Raw genomic sequence first — 25,557 nt, forward strand, 5'->3', positions numbered from 1 at the left:
TGCAACATCTGTATACTGTAAATTGGCTATTGGCTATAAGAACATGTAAAAAAAAAAAAAAAAAATCTCATTGAAGTTGTGTGACAGATGTTGTTATGTGGGGGCAGGTGTGCTGTAGCCTGTGTTGCAATGTCTGCTTATTATAATACAGTATATGGGTTTAAAGTGTCCATGTGGCCAAAAAGTCGCTTCTTTTGCGCCTGTTTTCCTAGACTGCTGGTATCTCACAAAACCTGGCTGCATAGTGTCCCCTGTAGTGGTGCAGTTCAAAGCACACGCATTAGCATTCCTTTGACCGGCCATACCTGCACCAACATGAACCCATTGCACTCAAACACACCATGTTTATTGAAATATGAGAGGGGTACAAATGGAACCAAATGGACCAGCTGGCTATAGTGCAGTGATTCTCACACTTTATTTTGTTAATTCAAGGACCCCCATAACCATAACTAAAGTGGAACAGGAAAAAGACCTGTAACTACAAGACTCGGAGACAAATGGAGCCAAATGGGGTTCCATTTGGCTCAATTTTGTACACTCTGAGTTAGTTCACCCAAAAGAAAACATTTGTTTCAATCAATTATACTCACTCCATGCCTTGAATGTTTTATTATTATTATTATTATTATTATTATTATTATAGTCCCTTTATGTATTGTTCCCTACATTTTGTCTTTAAATATTATTATTTCAAAACATTTTCAAAAAACATTCCCATAAAAAGCTTTAAAATAAATCCTAATTTAAAAACTAAATTCAGTGATTTTTTTTCAGTAATTTCATGAAAAAACCTAGGAAAAATCTAAGAAATAAATTGGAAAACAAATGTTTAAGAAGTAGCGAAAATAGCCAATCTACAAGCTCAAGATGCCTTGAGAGCTTGTACATCTGCTATTTTCACTAGTTTAGGTCTAGTTTAGGCAAACGTCTCGTGTCTTTTATGGGTCTTGGAGCTACAAATGTTGGGAAAACACTGCATGGTCTAAACTTTGCACGACCTTCTTGCCATGGGTCAAGTTGAGTAGGGTCTAAATTCAGCCGGACGTTTTCGGCAGATGCATGGAAGGTCACTGATCAGAGATACATTTGTATTTATAACTCACTGCCCCTGCGTGTGGGTTACAGGAGAATTCTCAAAGCTCAGCCCTTTGCACAAATTGAGATGTCGAAATGAGTAGATCAGGGCTTCTCAAAGCTCACGCTTGTAGATCGGCAGATTTAGGTGAATTTGGTTTCCCCCAGGATAGGAAGGCTGGGGTTTAAGTGGTTTAACCCATTTTGACCTGAGATCAGATTCTAAAAATGTCTTCTACATCCTGACAGGTTTCTGAAAAAGCTATGTTTCTATGTCAGTCGTTCTTCGATTTTTCAAAAATAGCAGATCTACAAGCTCATAGCGCGCCACCGAGTGGCGCGCTATGAGCTTGTAGATCTGCTATTTTTCAATAGCTAGTGTTAATTTTTCAATTAACACTCGGGAACACCAAAAGGTGTTCCCGAGTGTTAATTTTAAGTCTGTACTAAAGCAAACAAATATTCTCTCCAGTTTTCCTTGTGACATATAGGCCTACTGTATCATTGGGGGACAATTCTCATGCAGTGCATGAAAAGCTTATTTACAGTGGAGTAGATACACTGTAGATACACTGTAGATACACTGTAGATACACTGTAGATACACTGTACTCCAGAAAATGGAGTTCATAGTATTCCCTTTTCTGTCTCTTTCTTATCTCCATATTACAACTGTTATTTCGTCAAATCAACGCACTAGTAAATTAATTGATCACACCACAGCGTCACACAACAAAAGCATCAGAAGTGGCCTTTTGAGCTTGTAGATCAACCACTTTAATGATTAATTCATGAATTGACAATTAATAAACATTGTTGTGATTAACAACAATTAAATGTGTTTTAAGTGTTCAATGCTAAAACATGTTCTGTCTATACAGGTAGGTAGGTTCATGCAATGTGGTCTGTGACCACATGGACCCTGCTTCTGCTTGTGTGCACTTATACCTTCACTGACGGCTAATGCTTGATTTAGTGTATACTTTGGTGCATGCTGGAATAATTGCAGATCTATAAACTCAACGCATTGTGGTGCAATATACGCTGTGGGCTTGTACATCTGCTATTTTTGGGCGATTTTTGTGCTGAGCGGTGCTGAATGACTGACTAGACCTCTTCTAGACAGTGTGGACGTGCGCACACACTCGCACGCACGCACTCACGCACGCACGCACGCACATACACACAAAACCACACACACGTACGTCTGGTGGAAATTGCTGATTCGACGATGAATGTTACTACTGCTTGAACTTTTCCATCATGGTAGGATTTATAAATCAAATATTACAGGCTTTCTCATCACAGTTACATTACATTACATTACATTATTACAGGTGTTTTTTATTTTATTATTATTGTTATAATTATGTTTTAATTCAATGTTAAATCGCTCTATATTGTCATAGTGATCATTGCTATGGAGTGTGTGTTCAGTAACAGGGGTCTCTCCAACTCGTGAGTAAAAAGAAATTAAAAAAAAGATTCAGTTCAGGATACCAATTTTATCCAATCAGGGGAGAGAACTCATATAGGAATGTGGGAACCTCGGTTAAAAAAGTTAAAGAGGTGACCCAGAGGCATGTTCATGCCAAATTTCACGCTTGTATCACCAAGCGAACAACCGTTCCAATGATCTTCTATATTTCACGATTTTTGTGTGCGTGTGTACATCTGTAATCCACGTAACCCGAGAACCGTTCGCCCCACCGACTTCAAATTCGACACACACGTTCCACACACCCACAGGGAGTGCAGTGCCCGGTCTCGAGTCGGCCGGACCCACGGTTGTCCAGAACCGTCACAAAAGGCCTTTTTTATTTGGCGGCCATCTTGAAAAATGACCGCCATTTTGGAATTTCCGTTGGCTCGGTTAAAAAAGTTAAAGAGGTGACCCAGAGGCATGTTCATGCCAAATTTCACGCTTGTATCACCGAGTGAAAGATCGTTCCTATTATCTGCTGTACTAACATGAATGCTCTGTTACTACTGCTTGAACTTTTCCATCATGGTAGGATTTATAAATAAAATATTAGCTGGCAAGAACACAGGCTTTCTCATCACAGTTACATTACATTATTAGCCTACAGGTGTTTTTTATTTTATTTTATTATTATTGTTATAATTATGTTTTAATTAAATGTTAAATCGCTCTATATTGTCATAGTGATCATTGCTATGGAGTGTGTGTTCAGTAACAGGGGTCTCCATGTCTCTCCAACTCGTGAGTAATTTTTTTTTTTTTTAAGATTCAGTTCAGGATACCAATTTTATCCAATCAGGGGAGAGAACTCATATAGGAATAGGATACAGGATAAATCAGTGAAAATTATTATTTTTTATTATCTATTGGGGACTTTTGCACCAAATAGTAGTCATCTAATTTTAGAATGGGTAGTTTTCAATGAAAACGGGCTCTGCCATTGTGTGTGTGTGTGTGTGTGTGTGTGTGTGTGTGTGTGTGTGTGTGTGTGTGTGTGTGTGTGTGTGTGCGTGTGGTTGTACGAGCCGAACACGGCCCCACCGGGCATTGCACTGTAAAGCATGTGATATTGCCTCGACCGTTCGCCTGCGAGCAAATATTGACAAAGGCGTTTGTGCTCTCACATTATAAGGTACATGAAAAAAAAAGTATTCTCTCACACTGGTGTCGTCCTGTTTTATAGCTGCTACAGGGGCTTGAGAACGCACGCTCACAGAAACACACAATGGCGCCATAAATCATACCAAACAAGGCCTTATATTATACTGTATGATTTGTATTTTTTTTCACGGATACAGCGCCGAAATGTGAATATTTTGGTTTTGGTTTTTGCCTCAGGTGTGTCGTTTTAGACACAATAGCACCTTCCTGTACGAGTTCTTAATGTCTCCTGTGGGAGAAAACATAATTATGTCCGAAACCTTTCAGAAAAAAAAACATTGTCTTCTCAGTGGATCCAATGTAGTTCTTATTCAGTCACAAGTTATTGTTACAGTAATAGGCTACTTTTCATCGACAACAACAAAAACAAATCTAACATGGCCAAAAATTTCACGTTGCTATACTTTCCGCTGTGACACCAAGCAGGGCATTAATCTATATACAATGCAGGTGTGTGCAGCAGTGCATGGGTGTGAGTGAGTGTGTTATGTGGGCGAGGGGGCGGGGGGGCGGGGGGGATTGTTATTTGTGCACATTGTCTATTTATGTGGGAACCTCCCCGGTATTATCAGGATAAAGTTACTGGGAAATGGTATCATCACAGTATCTCAACTCTTCCTTTCTATATCTCTGTCTCACTCACACACACACACACACACACACACACACACACACACACACGCACACACGCACAAAGACAGACAGACAGACAGGCAGGCAGGCACGCACACGCACAGGCACACACATCTTTGTTTACTTGTGAGACACCAGCATTTTTACAGTGATATTATGAATGCCATTTGCGTCCTAAACCTCGAGCCGAAAATAGCCAGTCTACAAGCTGACAAAACACTGTGTGTGACGACGCCATGAAACCAAGTATAGTCCAAATCAACATAACTCTAACTAGGGATATGTTCCAATCAGGTCTGTTTGCTCCGGGTCCGATTCCGATCATTTGATTTTGAGACATACCGATACCGATCTTTCCCGATCCGATCTTTATATTTATTATTTTTATATAACACTTATGCCATGTCACAATAGCAAATATCCTACTGTATGTCACTCTAGTCCCTTCTGTTGCGTTGCCTTTCAATAATTGAAAGGCAACACAACAGAAAATGTGACTATACTTTTATTAGAAACCATGGGATCATAGCAAAATAACGATGTATTGGTTAGTTAGAGTGAATACAGTTCTACAGCTTATAGAACTGAAGTCAAGTTAAAACTCTTAAAGAGTAACTCTCTCATTCAGAGAGAGTACTACAGACACCTAAGCCATCATGCATAGCGGGGGTTGCATTTCCTTTGTTTTAATCACAGGTGTCTTTCACGCCTCGGAGTGTGACTAGTCTTTGTTTGATGATCTCTGACTGGGACCAGAAGGAAAACAACTAGCATAAACACAACAGTTGAAATTTACATTAGACAATTCAAAATCCGATCTTTTCTCCCCGATTCCGATCTTTTGAAAATCGGAAACCGACCCTAACTCTAACCCCAACCCCTAAACCTAACCTCTAACGGCCCTATCGTGGGCGCGCTTTACCCTTTATCCCTAAACTTCTTTTGCCATATTTTACTATCTTGATAAACATGTTCAAATAGTTCAAATAGCCTAATCTACATCAACAAGTTGTGAGCTTGTAGATCGGCCATTTTAAAATGTTTAGTTTTCATAGCTCAGTTTTTATTTTGTTTTCGTCAGTGAAAAGAATATATAGTCGACAATAGTTGTAGTCGAAACGCGCACGCACGCACGCACGCACGCACGCACGCACGCACGCACGCACGCACGCACGCACGCACGCACGCACGCACGCACGCACGCACGCACACACACATACACACACACTGGGGATTGTCCTATAAAGCGGCATGGTACTGTAGTCTCACACCTTCCTATGGATCCAGCTGTATTGTATTGTGCGTGGCTATTGATTCTTCAGGCAGCCGAACGCATGCGGGTCGTTCTCCATCATGCAGGAGAAGAACCCATAATGACCTGAATCATATTCATTTGTTCTGATCCCACATTGACAGCTTAAATTACTGCGTTCACCCCCCCCCCCCCCCCCCCCCCGTTTTTTATCAAATCTTACCCAGCGCTGCCTGTGTATGTGCGGTTGGTAAATGTCTTTGAAAAAGAATATCTATTCAAAGATTTGTGCCGCATTTTTACGATTTTTCAAAAATAGCTAAGTATAACAATGCTTGAAACACCAAAATGGCTTAAACCCCAGCATCAACACTGTGAGGTAAGCTTTTGCAGGAAACAGCAGAGCGACGACGTGCTGTGAGCTTGTTCCAGTGAAAGCGTTCCCTATATATTTCTTATGATGAATTCCTGTTCTGTTCTTTGACTATATGGAAGTGTCTATTTGTATACTGTACGTCTCTAAATGTTTTGATGAATTGAACATGGTGGACCCTCTTGTAAACAACTGTAATGCTTAATTGCGTCGTCCTCGTCCACTCACAGTTAACAGTCTTTGTATTGAGTTTGTGCTTGAAATGTACTGTAAATCTGCAAACTGTGAATAAATAAATCAATCAATCAATCAATCAATCAATCAATCAATATACAACAGAGAATACTGTTTTATGTTGTGCAGCGTCCCAAACGGTGGGTCGGGACACCTTTGTGGGTCACAGACCAATTCTTCTGGGTCACGACTCAAGTAAAAATCGCATTTTCTTTTCCTGGGTCCCCGGGCAACCATCTAATGTCTCTTTTGGGACTCGACCCGAAAAGTTTGGGAAGCACCGAGTATACAGCCCTGATGTACTCCGTTCAACCATATTAGGGTTTATGGTGAGTTGTTAATATGACATGGGGCTGGTAAACAGGTCAACACTTTAACACCTGCCAATCCCTATGTCGGACGTAAACAAAGCTTACATTGTATGCCGTTCCAGTTCAAATTCCGCTCGCACATTATAGTTTTTTTTGATTGATTGAAATGTTTGTAGAATTACAGTACATTTCAAGCACAAACTCAATACAAAGACTGTTAACTGTGAGTGGACGACCCAATTAAGCATTACACTTGTTCTGTTGTAAACAAGTCCACATTGTTCAATTCATCAAAACATTTAGAGACATACAAATGGACATTTCTATGTAGTTAAAGAACAGAACAGGAATTCATCATAATAAGCAAAAAGGGAAAAGATACATATACAGTTACCGTAAGTTTAGTCCGTTTCATCACTTTCAATTATAATTTATCATATATGAGTTCTCTGTCCTATATGAGGGGGGGGGGGGGGGGGGGGGGGGTGTCACAGGAAGATTGGCATACTCTTTTTGTATCTGTGTGTGTGTGTGTGTGTGTGCGTGTGCGTGTGCGAATATTTCCTCTGGGAGACCGAGGTTCAAATCAGAAATCAGCTCTCCGATCTGTCATTGAATCAAGTGGGCCAGTCAGTTTGAAAGTGAATGTGGAGCCTCAATGTCATCTCAGTTCCCTGGCAGGCAGGCTCTGCCCCCCTATACCCTCTACCCCCCTTGTCCTGGGGGGGCCGTGACCCTTTAGTGCCCCCCCTGGCCTCTGGGTCATTAATCATTAGCTGCCAGGCAACCATAGCTCGTCACATGGTTTCTTATGAGTTGCAGAGAGACCCTGGCTCTTCTTACACGGGGAAGAGGCTGAGCTGCCGTGTGCGTGGGTGGGTGCGTATTGGACTGCACTTGGCATTTTACTTCACGATTTAGATTACCTGAGGCCGATTCTACAAAATGCATTCTAAATCAGTAGTTCTCTCACTTTCAAGATATATATGTATACATAGTATAGTATAGTATATATATATATATATATATATATATATATATATATATATATATATATATATATATATATATGCCATGGGGGAAGTTCAACCCTTTTTTTTATGATTTTTTTTTGTTGCTTGCTTTTGTCATTGGTTATATCGCATCTACATCTTCCAACCAGTAGAAGAGTGACACGCCTGTTTGAACAGAAGTTTGAGCCAAATAGGGGCACTGTTTTGCAAGTTGAAACCAATTGGGGCAGCAGGGTAAGCACCTTGGTGTCGTTCTACCCGCCATGGGGCGAGAGACCTTAGACTCGTAGATTGAAAACGTCAGAATCGCTAAAATACATCTACGAGAGACTAAATCTTATAGGCTAGTGACACGCCCACTTTTTGGTTTCAGTACCGGACCAACTTTTAGTGTAACCAATTGATTTTGTAAAAAAAAATATGGTTCTCCGGGTCTGATATGGACGTAAGATGAAGCCTGTCAGTCCTTGAATTGTAAATCGCCGTCTTTCTAGATCCGTTTGGGCCCAGCTGTCCATTGGCTGGCCCAGACAACGAGGCGGGACTTCCCCCCTTCGTTGGTTTTTATTTTGACTCGAACGGGGGGTGGCTCCCGATCATAGACTGTAACGGTAGCCACGCCCCTCAGAACATACGCAACTTTATGGTCATTTTTTAAATAAATGGGACCATAATTTTCCAAAAAGAATATTATGACATGAGAAATGAGACTTTAAACTAGTGACTGGAAGCAGAAAGTATTCATGGCCATGTTTATTAAGGTAATACAGTCTAGGTGAAGTTGGGCCCAATGACAGCACTACAACAGGCCATATATGAACTTTCAGGAAGTCCCGATTTCCTTAGTGGCTTCACAAATGATCTGTCTGACTGCCCCCCTGGTACAAACGCAGTGATCTGATTCAAGATTAGGCGGGTAAAAAATTACGGAACCAGTTCAAACCCCGGTGGGAAATGGGCCGAGTGTCCAAATGGAACCAAATGGACCCAAATGCAATTAATAGTCCAATTTAATGTCATGACCGTGACAGCTGTGACAATGCAATGAATGAATGTCAATCTCCCAGGGTTATATTTACACTCCCATCATGTGTACATTCACAACAATATACAGCTCCATCTGCTCACTATTATGACTACATATACTGTCCATGTGATTCGATTGGCAGAGATGTATACAGCTGACATTTAGCGTTGTTTATGGCATTGCAAGTGTCCATACTAGAACAATAGATAATCGCAACCGACTTTTACCTGTCATTTAGGTCTGTGGTTAAAAAAAAAGAAAATAAAACCTATGGAGGAGGCCGGGTGTGCAGACTCATTCTTTCTTTTGCAGTCCCCCGCAATATAGCATCACAGTCATTGTAACCACTTCAACTGAATTTTATTGGTTTATTTGGTTATACAAAAATAGCAGATGTACGGTATAGTTGGCTCGCAGCGACCTTGTGCATTTGCACAAAAATTGTGTTTTACACAAATCTTCTCTTGTAAGTCTCTGGCACAGAACCTTTTCGGATGGGGTGGTCCATGGCCAAATACATATCAATTTGGGGGTCCATTACATGAAAAAGTGCTGATTTTGCTTTGAAATGAGATTCAAAATAAATACAGATGTGTGTCTCAGTCAGAAGAACGTTCTTCTTACCACTCAAGTCAAGTCGTATATATAAAACGGTTCAAAAAGTCACTTTAATACAGCAGTGGTTCTCAAATGTCATGCCAAGGACCCCCATATTGACACTTATTAGCCTGCAGACCCCCATTTGAAAAGATATACAGGGAGTCCTATAAGAGAAAAATGTTACGGCTCTACCAGTGATTTTCAACCATTTTCATTTTAAGGACCCCCAGTTCGACATGCATTAGGCTACGGGCCACCATTTAATGGCATTTATATTTTATATTGTAGTAAAAGCAATGTTAATTTAACTCTGAGAGTGTACACATGGAACCAAATGGACCCAAATGGACCTGCAACACATACTGTATCAATGATGTCATGAGTGTGGGGCTGTGGGCAGCTGTTTTGATCTGCGAGGCCGTAATGAAAACAATAACGGTATATCAAATCTGTTTACACGTCTGATCAGATTTGAGAAACAAACTCTGATATTATTCCCCGAGCCCACAACGCATCCTGATGCGGCATATTGTTTGTGAGCTTGCAGATCGCCTATTTTCACTATTTCTGCATTCCACCGTGTTGCAACAAACTACAAAATAACATGCAAGTAGTTTCTATCTGTTGATGTATCAAACCGGCTAATGACTAAAGAAAAGAATGGAGAGTTGCAGCCATCATCCCACTCTCTCTCTCAGAGTCAAAGGAAGGGGATTTTAGTGTGAACGATCGCTCTGTGCGAGTGCTGCTCATCAAACCATAGCAGACAATAGCTGTGTTGGCCCCCTTTGTGTGTTGATGATAAATACACACTTTGATTTACTGTTGCCCACCTAGAGCTTGGTACTTATTAATTGATGGTACACCCCCCCCCCCCCCCCTCCCCTCCCCCAGATCGAACCATCAGCACTTTTCTCTTCTCCAGATAAGTCAACTTTTGTGCAGTAGCTAATGGCTCAAGAGCACTAAGTCACAGAAGAAAAGGCCCTTGCTTCAGAGTTGCTTCAAACACTCACTGACTGAGTCTTCGATCGCCCCCCGACACTAAATCCACCGCCCCTGCCACGTTGGTGCTGTGTGTGTGTGTGTGTGTGTGTGTGTGTGTGTGTGTGTGTGTGTGTGTGTGTGTGTGTGTGTGTGTGTGTGTGTGTGTGTGGGTGGGGTGGGGGGGGGGGGGGTAGTTAACCCATTTAGGCCTGACCTCAACATTTAAAAAAAATCTTCTAAATCCTCCAGTTTTCTAAAATTAATATTTTCACGATTTTTCAAAAATAGCAGATCTACAATAGCAGATCTACAAGCTCATGGCACGCTATGAGCTTGTAGATTATAATTATAATAACATTATGTTATAATTATAACATAATGTTTAAAACACCAAAAGGGGTTCCCGCCCCAAAATGGGTTAAGGTTATGTGGGTTTTTTAATAAAAAAACGTTGGTGGAGTAAATAAATAAATAAATAATATAAAGCATTGCAATAATATAGAAATACCTGTACAGTACTTGTACTGAGTAAATGTAATGTACTTAGTTACTTTTCACCACTGGTTAGTGTGTGTGTGTGTGTGTGTGTGTGTGTGTGTGTTTTTATTTTTTTATTCTTAAGTTTCCTTCCTTGGCCTTTCTTTTCTTTTTTGTCTTGGCTTTATTGTTTTTAAGGCGAGGTGAAAGGGTTTGACAGGATGTTGTTGACTTAAAGAGAAGTTATCAGGTATAGCGTCGCGCAGAGAATGTTTGATGAACATTCCGTGACTGACGGAGACTTTAGGAAGCGCTGCTTTTCCTGTGCGTTTGTTTTTGGAAATATATGTAAACATATACGTTGAAATGCACACATTACACACTAGTCAAGTTGGGAAGTGTGAGTATTTATAATGCTTTGTTTTATAGATAGTGTTGATTTAGTCATTTAACAGAAAATGGTCGATTTGGTTACTTTTACAGGTTATTTGGTTACTTTTGATTTAGTTCATTTAAAAGGGGTTGCAAGTGATATGTTTTTTTTGTTCAAATTAGTGTCAAATATCTCTAATAATAGTAATAAGACTTCTATATTTGGTGTGGTTTTATTTAGTCTCCCTGCTCTTCTAATGAGATATTTAGATCAGCGGTCATGTCTCACCTAGACACAAGGATCTGACATGAGTTTTGACGTGATGGTCAAGATTGGATTTATCCCCTGAGCAAGCAGGCAGGCTCTATTAGCTCAATGGTAACCTGGTTCAGATCTGGCGCCGGCCGGAAGACAGGGCCCTGAGAAGTTAACCCATTAAAACCGGGACAGTATCTGTGTCATTTTAGATGTTAGCGTTGGCTGTTCAAAAATAGCAGATGTACAAGCTGTTGCATCTGCTATTTTGAACATTTTTGAAAAATCTCTTTAATCTTGTTAACACAAAATATGCTCTTCTGAGGGGTCCCTGGCAATATCAATTTTTTTTGGGGGGGGGGGGTCCTTGGCACAGAAAAGTTAAACTGATTTTAGAAGTTAATTATGTAGAATCGGCCGAGGTGTAAATTAATGGATTTAGGTTCAATGAACATTACAGTGACGTGACACATGCAAACCATGGTGTGTGTTTTTTTTTCTGTTTATTCCAAAATCCAAATAAAGTACTGATCATAATAAAAAATGGGGGTCATTTTTTTAATCTGATCTCAGGTCAGAATGAAAACTGTCAGGATGTAGAAAACATTTTTAGAATCTGATCTCAGGTCAGAATGGGTTAAGAACCACTACACTCACGCCCACCCACCTCACCCCGCGGCCATCGGGGAGTTCGAACACAGGCAAACGCAGATAAATAGTTGTTGTTGTCCCCCCGCGAGCGAGATACCCTGGCGAATCGTTCATTTGGGCGGCGTAACGGGACGCTGCAGAGTCAATGGGGAGAGATTCCAATCCCATTAGCAGGTGCAAAGTGAAGGCATCAGCCATGAAGCCAAGCAGAAACATGATTACTCCACTACCACACACACATTAGTGTTCAATGGTGGTATTCAGATGTTTTACTTGAAGAGATGGTTTACCCCCAAAATGACTTATCTTTTTCCTATGTATTACTCAGACTCAGAATTCTATAGTCTCCATGGGCTGAGTAACCAATACATTTGACCTGGAGGCAAATTCCACAAAATGCCGTCTAAATCAGCAGTTCTCACACTTTCATGATTCTTCCAAAGATGTTCACAAATAGCAGATGTATAAGCTCGCAGTGAGCTACATCCGCTATTTTTGAATAGCCGACGCTAAAATAAATAAAAAATGACACGGATGCTTTCCCGGTTTCAGAGGCTAAAAGTAATGAGGCCACAATATACTGTAGATCCTCTGTTACAATATGCTGTAGAGATCCTCTGTTACGTAAGTAACGGACTGAATGGGAAAGTAATGCTCCATTTTCTGTAACTGTTTTCAAAATAGCCAACAGCTTGTAGATCAGCTATTTTCAAATGGCAAAAGTATGAAAGTCGGCCTTAAGTCTGTATGTTTTGTAAATCGGCAGAGCTAGTAACTAAAGTTTCCAAATAATTAGTAGTGGAGTAAAAACATATTACATTTGCCTCTTACAGTATAGATGTAGTGGAGTAAAAACATTACATTTGCCTCTTACAGTAGACGTAGTGGAGTAGAAACATATTACATTTGCCTCTTACAGTAGACGTAGTGGAGTAGAAACATATTACATTTGCCTCTTACAGTATAGACGTAGTGGAGTAGAAACATATTACATTTGCCTCTTACAGTATAGACGTAGTGGAGTAGAAACATATTACATTAGCCTCTTACAGTATAGACGTAGTGGAGTAGAAACATATTACATTAGCCTCTTACAGTATAGACGTAGTGGAGTAGAAACATATTACATTAGCCTCTTACAGTAGACGTAGTGGAGTAGAAACATATTACATTAGCCTCTTACAGTATAGACGTAGTGGAGTAGAAACATATTACATTTGCCTCTTACAGTATAGACGTAGTGGAGTAGAAACATATTACATTAGCCTCTTACAGTATAGACGTAGTGGAGTAGAAACATATTACATTACTTAGCCTCTTACAGTATAGACGTAGTGGAGTAGAAACATATTACATTAGCCTCTTACAGTAGACGTAGTGGAGTAGAAACATATTACATTAGCCTCTTACAGTAGACGTAGTGGAGTTGAAACATATTACATTAGCCTCTTACAGTAGACGTAGTGGAGTAGAAACATATTACATTTGCCTCTTACAGTTTAGACGTAGTGGAGTAGAAACATATTACATTAGCCTCTTACAGTATAGACGTAGTGGAGTAGAAACATATTACATTAGCCTCTTACAGTATAGACGTAGTGGAGTAGAAACATATTACATTAGCCTCTTACAGTAGACGTAGTGGAGTAGAAACATATTACATTAGCCTCTTACAGTAGACGTAGTGGAGTAGAAACATTACATTAGCCTCTTACAGTATAGACGTAGTGGAGTAGAAACATATTACATTTGCCTCTTACAGTAGACGTAGTGGAGTAGAAACATATTACATTTGCCTCTTACAGTATAGACGTAGTGGAGTAGAAACATATTCCATTTGCCTCTTACAGTATAGACGTAGTGGAGTAGAAACATATTACATTAGCCTCTTACAGTATAGACGTAGTGGAGTAGAAACATAGTTCATTAGCCTCTTACAGTAGACGTAGTGGAGTAGAAACATATTACATTTGCCTCTTACAGTATAGACGTAGTGGAGTAGAAACATTACATTTGCCTCTTACAGTATAGACGTAGTGGAGTAGAAACATATTCCATTTGCCTCTTACAGTATAGACGTAGTGGAGTAGAAACATATTACATTAGCCTCTTACAGTATAGACGTAGTGGAGTAGAAACATATTACATTAGCCTCTTACAGTATAGACGTAGTGGAGTAAAAACATTACATTTGCCTCTTACAGTATAGACGTAGTGGAGTAAAAACATATTACATTAGCCTCTTACAGTATAGACGTAGTGGAGTAAAAACATTACATTTGCCTCTTACAGTATAGACGTAGTGGAGTAAAAACATTACATTTGCCTCTTACAGTATAGACGTAGTGGAGTAGAAACATATTACATTAGCCTCTTACAGTATAGACGTAGTGGAGTAGAAACATATTACATTAGCCTCTTACAGTATAGACGTAGTGGAGTAAAAACATTACATTTGCCTCTTACAGTATAGACGTAGTGGAGTAAAAACATATTACATTTGCCTCTTACAGTATAGACGTAGTGGAGTAGAAACATATTACATTTGCCTCTTACAGTAGACGTAGTGGAGTAGAAACATATTACATTAGCCTCTTACAGTAGACGTAGTGGAGTAGAAACATATTACATTAGCCTCTTACAGTATAGACGTAGTGGAGTAGAAACATATTACATTAGCCTCTTACAGTATAGACGTAGTGGAGTAGAAACATATTACATTTGCCTCTTACAGTAGACGTAGTGGAGTAGAAACATATTACATTAGCCTCTTACAGTAGACGTAGTGGAGTAGAAACATATTACATTTGCCTCTTACAGTAGACGTAGTGGAGTAGAAACATTACATTTGCCTCTTACAGTATAGACGTAGTGGAGTAAAAACATTACATTTGCCTCTTACAGTATAGACGTAGTGGAGTAAAAACATATTACATTTGCCTCTTACAGTATAGACGTAGTGGAGTAGAAACATATTACATTAGCCTCTTACAGTAGACGTAGTGGAGTAGAAACATATTACATTTGCCTCTTACAGTATAGACGTAGTGGAGTAGAAACATATTACATTTGCCTCTTACAGTATAGACGTAGTGGAGTAGAAACATATTACATTAGCCTCTTACAGTAGACGTAGTGGAGTAGAAACATATTACATTAGCCTCTTACAGTAGACGTAGTGGAGTAGAAACATATTACATTTGCCTCTTACAGTATAGACGTAGTGGAGTAGAAACATTACATTTGCCTCTTACAGTATAGACGTAGTGGAGTAGAAACATATTCCATTTGCCTCTTACAGTATAGACGTAGTGGAGTAGAAACATATTACATTAGCCTCTTACAGTATAGACGTAGTGGAGTAGAAACATATTACATTAGCCTCTTACAGTATAGACGTAGTGGAGTAAAAACATTACATTTGCCTCTTACAGTATAGACGTAGTGGAGTAAAAACATATTACATTAGCCTCTTACAGTATAGACGTAGTGTAGTAAAAACATTACATTTGCCTCTTACAGTATAGACGTAGTGGAGTAAAAACATTACATTTGCCTCTTACAGTATAGACGTAGTGGAGTAGAAACATATTACATTAGCCTCTTACAGTATAGACGTAGTGGAGTAGAAACATATTACATTAGCCTCTTACAGTATAGACGTAGTGGAGTAAAAACATTACATTTGCCTCTTACAGTATAGACGTAGTGGAGTAAAAACATATTACATTTGCCTCTTACAGTATAGACGTAGTGGAGTAGAAACATATTACATTTGCCTCTTACAGTAGACGTAGTGGAGTAGAAACATATTACATTAGCCTCTTACAGTAGACGTAGTGGAGTAGAAACATATTACATTAGCCTCTTACAGTATAGACGTAGTGGAGTAGAAACATATTACATTAGCCTCTTACAGTATAGACGTAGTGGAGTAGAAACATATTACATTTGCCTCTTACAGTAGACGTAGTGGAGTAGAAACATATTACATTAGCCTCTTACAGTAGACGTAGTGGAGTAGAAACATATTACATTTGCCTCTTACAGTAGACGTAGTGGAGTAGAAACATTACATTTGCCTCTTACAGTATAGACGTAGTGGAGTAAAAACATTACATTTGCCTCTTACAGTATAGACGTAGTGGAGTAAAAACATATTACATTTGCCTCTTACAGTATAGACGTAGTGGAGTAGAAACTAGAGCTGGGACTCGATTAAAAAAATTAATCTAATTAATCAGAGGCTTTGCGATTAATTAATCTAGATTAATCGCATTTTAATCGCATATCATTATTTGACCCGAGAACAGTGAGAAAGCAATTTTTTCAAATGGATTTTGGTATACTAGTGAATCAATGAATAGTGAATACATAAGTTTAAGCAATAAAACATTGTTTTTGTAGTAATAGGGGTAATCATTCTTTATTGAATAATTGCACACAACTGTGCTGTAATCCACGCTACCATCGGATAGCCTTTTAAATCCTATTTCCAATCCACGGGGACAAGCAAAGTGATCTCAGCGGCTTCCCCCAGTCTGGTGAACTGTCTGCGGTTTCTGGTGGTGTTATTGTCTGAAGAGGACACGGACACTTGGTGAGCAGGTCCGTTTGAAAACTGTCCAGTGACAACGTTCCGCGGTGAAACAAATAGTGCGATTAAAATGCGTTAATTTTTTTAATGCATTAATTTTTCTGTAGTTAATTAATCGCAATTAGTCCCGGCCCTAGTAGAAACATATTACATTAGCCTCTTACAGTAGACGTAGTGGAGTAGAAACATATTACATTTGCCTCTTACAGTATAGACGTAGTGGAGTAGAAACATATTACATTTGCCTCTTACAGTATAGACGTAGTGGAGTAGAAACATATTACATTAGCCTCTTACAGTAGACGTAGTGGAGTAGAAACATATTACATTAGCCTCTTACAGTAGACGTAGTGGAGTAGAAACATATTACATTTGCCTCTTACAGTATAGACGTAGTGGAGTAGAAACATTACATTTGCCTCTTACAGTAGACGTAGTGGAGTAAAAACATTACATTTGCCTCTTACAGTAGACGTATTGGAGTAGAAACATATTACATTTGCCTCTTACAGTATAGACGTAGTGGAGTAGAAACATATTACATTTGCCTCTTACAGTAGACGTAGTGGAGTAGAAACATATTACATTTGCCTCTTACAGTATAGACGTAGTGGAGTAGAAACATTACATTTGCCTCTTACAGTATAGACGTAGTGGAGTAAAAACATATTACATTTGCCTCTTACAGTATAGACGTAGTGGAGTAGAAACATATTACATTTGCCTCTTACAGTATAGACGTAGTGGAGTAGAAACATATTACATTAGCCTCTTACAGTAGACGTAGTGGAGTAGAAACATATTACATTTGCCTCTTACAGTAGACGTAGTGGAGTAGAAACATATTCCATTTGCCTCTTACAGTATAGACGTAGTGGAGTAGAAACATATTACATTTGCCTCTTACAGTATAGACGTAGTGGAGTAGAAACATATTACATTTGCCTCTTACAGTAGACGTAGTGGAGTAGAAACATATTACATTTGCCTCTTACAGTATAGACGTAGTGGAGTAGAAACATATTACATTAGCCTCTTACAGTATAGATGTAGTGGAGTAAAAACATTACATTAGCCTCTTACAGTAGACGTAGTGGAGTAGAAACATATTACATTTGCCTCTTACAGTAGACGTAGTGGAGTAGAAACATTACATTTGCCTCTTACAGTATAGACGTAGTGGAGTAAAAACATTACATTTGCCTCTTACAGTAGACGTAGTGGAGTAGAAACATATTACATTAGCCTCTTACAGTATAGACGTAGTGGAGTAAAAACATTACATTTGCCTCTTACAGTATAGACGTAGTGGAGTAAAAACATATTACATTTGCCTCTTACAGTATAGACGTAGTGGAGTAGAAACATATTACATTTGCCTCTTACAGTAGACGTAGTGGAGTAGAAACATATTACATTTGCCTCTTACAGTATAGACGTAGTGGAGTAGAAACATATTACATTTGCCTCTTACAGTATAGATGTAGTGGAGTAGAAACATATTACATTAGCCTCTTACAGTAGACGTAGTGGAGTAGAAACATATTACATTAGCCTCTTACAGTAGACGTAGTGGAGTAGAAACATATTACATTAGCCTCTTACAGTAGACGTAGTGGAGTAGAAACATATTACATTAGCCTCTTACAGTAGACGTAGTGGAGTAGAAACATATTACATTTGCCTCTTACAGTAGATGTAGTGGAGTAGAAACATATTACATTTGCCTCTTACAGTAGACGTAGTGGAGTAGAAACATATTACATTTGCCTCTTACAGTATAGACGTAGTGGAGTAGAAACATTACATTTGCCTCTTACAGTATAGACGTAGTGGAGTAGAAACATTACATTTGCCTCTTACAGTATAGACGTAGTGGAGTAAAAACATATTACATTTGCCTCTTACAGTAGACGTAGTGGAGTAGAAACATATTACATTTGCCTCTTACAGTAGACGTAGTGGAGTAGAAACATATTACATTTGCCTCTTACAGTATAGACGTAGTGGAGTAGAAACATTACATTTGCCTCTTACAGTATAGATGTAGTGGAGTAGAAACATTACATTTGCCTCTTACAGTATAGACGTAGTGGAGTAGAAACATATTACATTTGCCTCTTACAGTAGACGTAGTGGAGTAGAAACATATTACATTAGCCTCTTACAGTAGACGTAGTGGAGTAGAAACATTACATTTGCCTCTTACAGTATAGACGTAGTGGAGTAGAAACATATTACATTAGCCTCTTACAGTATAGACGTAGTGGAGTAGAAACATATTACATTTGCCTCTTACAGTATAGACGTAGTGGAGTAGAAACATATTACATTAGCCTCTTACAGTAGACGTAGTGGAGTAGAAACATTACATTTGCCTCTTACAGTATAGACGTAGTGGAGTAGAAACATATTACATTTGCCTCTTACAGTATAGACGTAGTGGAGTAGAAACATATTACATTAGCCTCTTACAGTATAGACGTAGTGGAGTAGAAACATATTACATTAGCCTCTTACAGTATAGACGTAGTGGAGTAGAAACATATTACATTTGCCTCTTACAGTATAGATGTAGTGGAGTAGAAACATATTACATTAGCCTCTTACAGTAGACGTAGTGTAGTAGAAACATATTACATTTGCCTCTTACAGTATAGACGTAGTGGAGTAGAAACATATTACATTAGCCTCTTACAGTAGACGTAGTGGAGTATAGAAACATAAAGTATCGAAAGATGGACATCCTGTACTCGCATAAAGTAGAAGGTTCTTACCGTAGTTCACCTGCAGCAAGTGTCTCTCTATCTCTCACACACACACACACACACACACACACACACACACACACACACACACACACACACACACACACACACACACACACACACACACACACACACACACACACACACACACACACACACACACTGCTCATTGTCATAATGACCAATGGTGTGATCAGATAGTTTGTGCTGACAAAAGCCGGCTGTCCTCACTCTTTTATTCTTGATATCTCTTTCAGGCCATCGCCGAGACAAATACATCACGCCGATGGCTATCGAAGGCACATAAATCTGCTTTTAAGAGGCTTGTCGGGTGTTCAGATTCTGCCCAGACAAAACCTATTGGGTCTAGTGTTTTATTTATTGCCTCCATGCTCGTTTGCTGGGCCTATTGTGCATTGCACAAAATAATTGTTGTATGGATCCTCGCCACACCTTAGCAGTTACGTGCATTACAAACACTGACTGCATGTCACACCTCTTCGTATCCGTCCGAGAAAAGATGAGACGGCTCACATGTGTGACCATGCGCACACACGCGCACGCCACGCACACGAACACGCACACGCGCAGGCCGCTCACACACACACACACACACACACACACACACACACACACACACACACACACACACACACACACACACATATAGTGTATATAGTTTTTATTTTCTTTCATTTTTCTTTATTTTCTTTTACAATATGTTGCAATATAATGACATGTAGGGATGCCCGCATTAAAGTGCATGAAAGCAAGCATGTTGTGCAAACAGGGTCCCTGCATGGCACACACGACATGTTCAAACGATGGTCCGCGGCCAAATGCATATCAATACTTGAAGTTAGAGACCCACTGATGGAGCGTACATTGCGCTGCCACACTGGTCCTCATTGATGGCATTGATGACAGTGTTGGCAGAGTTTAGTCGTATACTGTGTATCGTGACAGCATTGTGAGTCGCTGTGCTCCATCACTCAGCCTGTGTATAAGTCCCTGCCGACATCCCTATATTCTAGGGCAAACATTCGGCGAGAAAATAGCAGGTCTACAAGGCAAGCCTGTCACGACGATAATGCAAGGGGATTTGGCGCCGAGGGAAAGAAAAGGAGCATGAGGCCTAATATGGCGTGGACCCCCTGGGGGACTCCGGTCGATGAAGTATACGGGGTTCAAGTGGTTAAAGCGTCAATCCATAACTGCTATGTTCTACATGGAATTCAAACCTGGCGGCTCTCCCGTGTGAGAGACCATGAACATCTGCCGCTCTAAGAGTTTAAATTGTACTAACATATACTCTACCATGCAGATTGGTTGGGTTGCAATTCCACTCTGTGACTCTTGATCTTTCAAGTTAATTTTTCATTCATGGATTTTATTGTAATTTGTGTTACATCTTTTGAGTAAATTAACCCGCATGCTGACTTTTCATTTACAGAGTTTAGTTGCATTGTGGTGGCTTTAGATATGGCCCAAATCCAAAGGGCACCGGAATATTTTTTTCGAAGGAATCAAATGCACCTGTGACTCCGGAAATATAATTATTAATGCTGGCAATTGCGGCTTCATTCGGAGGAGAGACACTATATATATGGGTATACTATATACGCATACCCTGTAACTCTGGGTGTGGGACATGCACCCTTTGGTTCTATTTGTACACTCTCAGAGTTACATTAACACTGAGGATTCAGCAGTAATAACCTGGCTATACGTGTGTGTGCGTGTGCGTGTGCGTGCGCGCGTGTGACTTTTAGATGTAATGCCGGCATTGTCTTCCAAAATGGGGGAATGTGCGGGTAAATCTTTTTTTGTTTTAAGAGTGTCTCTCCTCCCGAACGAAGCCGTAAATACAGCGGTTAATTGATGTGTTTTTAGCATCTCAGACGATACTTCACAGCCCCCCCCCCCCCCTCCTCTCCTCCTCCCCTCCACCGTATATAGACCCCAGTGCAGTTGTTTGCACTATATTTCTCTACCGGCCATCGATCGCTATTATGGTAAATCCAATGGCTGCACAATGGACCTCTATCAGCAGAATGCAGGTTAATTATCTCGGGGTCAAGCCACTGCGGATCGGCAGCACAAAGGACTCCGGCCGTTCCTTCGCCTTACTCTTTATTGCCTTTACATTAAATTGTGGAGTACAAATTATTATCTGGGAGCTGCTTTGATTCTGCTAATTAAGAGCCCCCGGTTGTTGCGTGCACGACGTGTGTGTGTGTGTGTGTGTGTGTGTGTGTGTGTGTGTGTGTGTGTGTGCGTGTGCATGCGTGCGTGTGCATGCGTGCGTGTGTTTGTGTGTGCGCGCGTGTGTGTGCGCATGTGCACTTTATATTCAGGTTTTTTCACCTCATTTTTTGCATTCTTTTAATTAAACAATCAACAGTTAAGGATGATTTTATTCAATTATCGCTGATATCGGGCAGAAACCTTGTATCTCATTCATGTATAACTTAGCAAAAAAGCTGATCGACAAGCTCATAACGCAGCTTGTTATAAGCTTGTAGATCAGCTTCATTGTTTCACTATTCAAAAGTGGTTAAGTGCGTCTGTGGCCTTTTGAACCAATGAAAAGTTTAGAGAGCTTGTGACTAAATAAGGACTACATTGGATCCACACACATTTTTGACATGGTTTTAGGCTATTTCCATTCGTTTGTTGGTCCGTCCGTCCGTCCGTCCGTCCGTCCGTCCGTTCATTCATTCATTCATTCATTTTTCTTATGATGACATGCCCAAAATAGGGCCACCAGGTTGAAAGTGGTGAATTATGCCTAAAGATCAACATGTCGTGAAGTTTAACTTTGAGTTGAAGTATGGCAGTGTGTGAAAAAGAGAAAGAAAAAAAAAGAATTTCCTTTTTCGCCTTACAGAGCTGTCAAAGCATTTGACTGGCTGTAGATAGATTGGTCTTATAAGTAAGACGCGTTGTGGGAAGGCGTCGATGGAACCAGGAACCAGGGCGGTAATGGAATTGATTGTGGATATTGTGTTTTGGCTTTTTTTTCCTCTGCAGGGACTCCGGTGAATCGGATTCCTATCATGGCCAAGCAGGTGTTAGATCTGTACATGCTCTACAAGCTGGTCACAGAGAAAGGCGGCTTAGTGGAAGTCATCAATAAGAAAATATGGCGAGAGATCACCAAAGGCCTCAACCTCCCTACCTCAATCACCAGCGCAGCTTTCACCCTACGAACACAGTGAGTACTGTAGCCCTTCCTGAGTGCCACAGCACTGTTTGCCAGTACAGTACCACAGCACTGTGCTACACACTAAGACACTGTTTGCCAGTACAGTACCACAGCACTGTGCTACACACTAAGACACTGTTTGCCAGTACAGTACCACAGCACTGTACTACACACTAAGGGCCGGGCTACACTGGTGACGGAATTGGTGCGGAATTGGCGTGGGGAGTCCGCAACGGTACGCTGCCTCAATAATCAATGGAACCTGGCTACACCGAGCGCAGCGCAGGTTGTGCAAGCGTCAATCTTTTTTTTTTACGCAAGTGCTATATTTTTCCACTTGTCCACAGCCCTTCGCCTCCCCTCCCCTCCTCTCTGAAAAAAAAAACAAACAGTAAATACGCAACTCCCCGCGAGACGGACAAATTGTCGGTGCAGCCACCTAAAACTCACGTACAGGCACACACACACACACACACACACACACACACACACACACTATGTATATGTATATATATATAGCTATATTTTGACAATATAATGACATTTAGGGATGCCAGGATTAAAGTGCATGAAAGCTGTGCAAACAGGGTCCCTGGCACACACAACTACACGATTATTTTTCATAAGGATTTGTTAGATACTCACAGTGTGTAACACTCAGGCCCAAGTCCAGGGTTAGACTCTCCCATCTTCTTATTTTTTTCCCCGTATGAATATAAAAATAAGGGCTGACCTTTGATTATGACTGTCCACAGACACGCTCATTAAACACAATAACATTTATTTTGTGCAAAGACTGTGTTTGTGTGGTGGATTGCAGTGTGATTCATGATAATTATGGCATTATAGAGGCGCAGGGCTTTGGATCCATGTTGTCATGCACTTGATAGATGGCAGCATGTTGCCACATGACACATCCAACAAACCCTGCCATCTTTACCACGCTCACACGCCACTTGGAGAGCTCACATGTAATGCCCAATTAGCAACAAATCTACTTACTGAATATGTCATTGTTGGAAAAACTACTCAGTTTCCACAAATTATGCAAATACTCAATGTTACAAGTTACTTAAAGGGGAATACCACTCATTTTCAACATTTTACTATGTCATTAATATAACTTGGAGCTGTTGAACATAGCTAACATGGTGAAGTACTGTACATCTTGATGGTGTCATCAAGATGTACTTCACCATGACCTACAGTTCTAAGAAACACGGAATGGGGGGGCTTTTTATTATTATTTCCACACAACAGCTCTAAGGTATATTAATGACATGGTAAAATGTTGAAAATGAGTGGAATTCCCCTTTAATATTTCAAATCAAAATTTGACTCGAACAGAAGCACAAAGGTATTGGCATCAACGTATAATTACAGTAGCAAAATCTGTCAAACTGTTTAAAGGACCTATAACATAAAATTAAACTTTTTCTATTTATTTTGGATTTTTGGGGCTCCCATGTGTGTTTTCTATCCCCACAAATAACCAATTTTGAACAATCAGGCCTTCATGTCATATGGGTCTTCAACAGTTTCCGTGCCGGGAATGGATTACTCCAGGTTAATGTCGCTGCCAAACCCGCTATACCCGCCATTTGTTCTATGTGTTTAATCCGCTGTATTGTAATAAATAAAAAGAAAATCCGTCTTCGTCACGGAGATAGAGAATAGATGGTTTCGTTTTGATGACGAAACCGGAAATCGTCACATGCTGTGGGCTGCTAGGGCTTCTGGGAAATTGAGGCCAATGGAAATGCATGGGGTGCAACGCCTCATTGAGACGAGTCTTGTGTGCGTCTTCCGGGTGCACCAAGATGGTGGATGATACGCTCGGATCATAACAAACCACGGGAGCTTTTTTTGCTGGATCTTCGCGGACTAAAAGCCCAAATAATTCAGCGTATGCTCTAAAGGTAATACAACAATCTCGGCAGTGAAGGCGGGTTGATTAAAATGCGGGTTAAGCGTGTAAAACAGTCAAACTGTTTTATTGGAAATTGCTCTCAGGAACAGCTCAGCTGATTTTGGCCTCATCGTGATGTCATCAATGTCACCCTACTTTGTATAATTCCTCCTCTTCTTCAGTCTTCAGTTCCAAATTTGCATTTCTACTTTGTTTACAATGTCCACCATTGTTGATTTTCCAAGCTGGCATGGAATGGAAACAAGATTGGTTTTATCTAGCATCAGTATTATAATGACTCAAATATTAAATAATCTGCATATCAGCACCCCCACCACCTCAGGACATTGTGGTACTGCAGCTAAAACTGCTTTCAAAGTCCAGAAAGAAATGACATGGCCTGGTTATATCAGAGTGGTGATTGAGGCTCAAACCATTATAAATAACTTTGAGGGACATAGACCATATGATTATTAAATATTAAAAGCAGTTTTAAAATACATGTTATTTGCGCTTTAAACAAATATCAGAACTGAAAGTTCACAACACCCTCCATTGCGAAACCTTGTAAATCTGCTGTTTTCACTATTTTAACCCATCACAACCGGGGTTTACACACCGGCATTCCAAAGCCCGCTATTCCGACTTATCGCCATTCCGACTCACCACATTACTAACCCTCTCCCTAACCCTAACCTCACGCGGAAGCCACGCAGTCAGAATGCCACTATGTCCCCAAAACCTGGAAAGCATCTGGCCTATTACAATGCTTGGCCTATTCCAAAACAGCACATCTACAATTGGAAGGCATTTGTATTTCTGTCTCTGCCTGCCTGCCTGCCGGCCTGTCTGCCTGCCTGCCTGCCTGCCTGTCTGCCTGCCTGTCTGCCTGCCTGCCTGCCTGTCTGCCTGCCTGCCTGCCTGCCTGCCTGCCTGCCTGCCTGCCTGCCGGCCTGCCTGCCTGCCTGCCTGCCTGCCTGCCTGCAGCCTGCCTGCCTGCCTGCCTGCCTGCCTGCCTGCCTGCCTGCCTGCCTGCCTGCCTGCCTGCCTGCCTGCCTGCCTGCCTGCCTGCCTGCCTGCCTGCCTGCCTGCCTGTCTGTCTGTCTGTCTGTCTGTGGTAACCAAGAGATCGTGATGTTGTAGCATTTTACATGTAGGTACTGTATATG

General features: G+C 40.5%; 1 protein-coding gene across 2 annotated transcripts in view; it reads left to right on the forward strand.

Annotated features, from left to right (window-relative positions):
• Positions 1 to 25,557, forward strand: part of arid3c (AT rich interactive domain 3C (BRIGHT-like)) — a 112,993-nt gene that overhangs the window by 75,065 nt on the left and 12,371 nt on the right. For both annotated transcript variants that reach the window (XM_083784935.1, XM_083784936.1), the window contains one exon: positions 22,305 to 22,488. In XM_083784935.1, the coding sequence (XP_083641061.1) occupies positions 22,305 to 22,488 (184 nt within the window). The remainder of the gene's footprint in view (positions 1 to 22,304; positions 22,489 to 25,557) is intronic.

This window comes from Protomyctophum parallelum, assembly GCF_964188405.1.
Source record: "Protomyctophum parallelum genome assembly, chromosome: 15".
NCBI classification, from domain to species: Eukaryota; Metazoa; Chordata; class Actinopteri; order Myctophiformes; family Myctophidae; genus Protomyctophum; species Protomyctophum parallelum.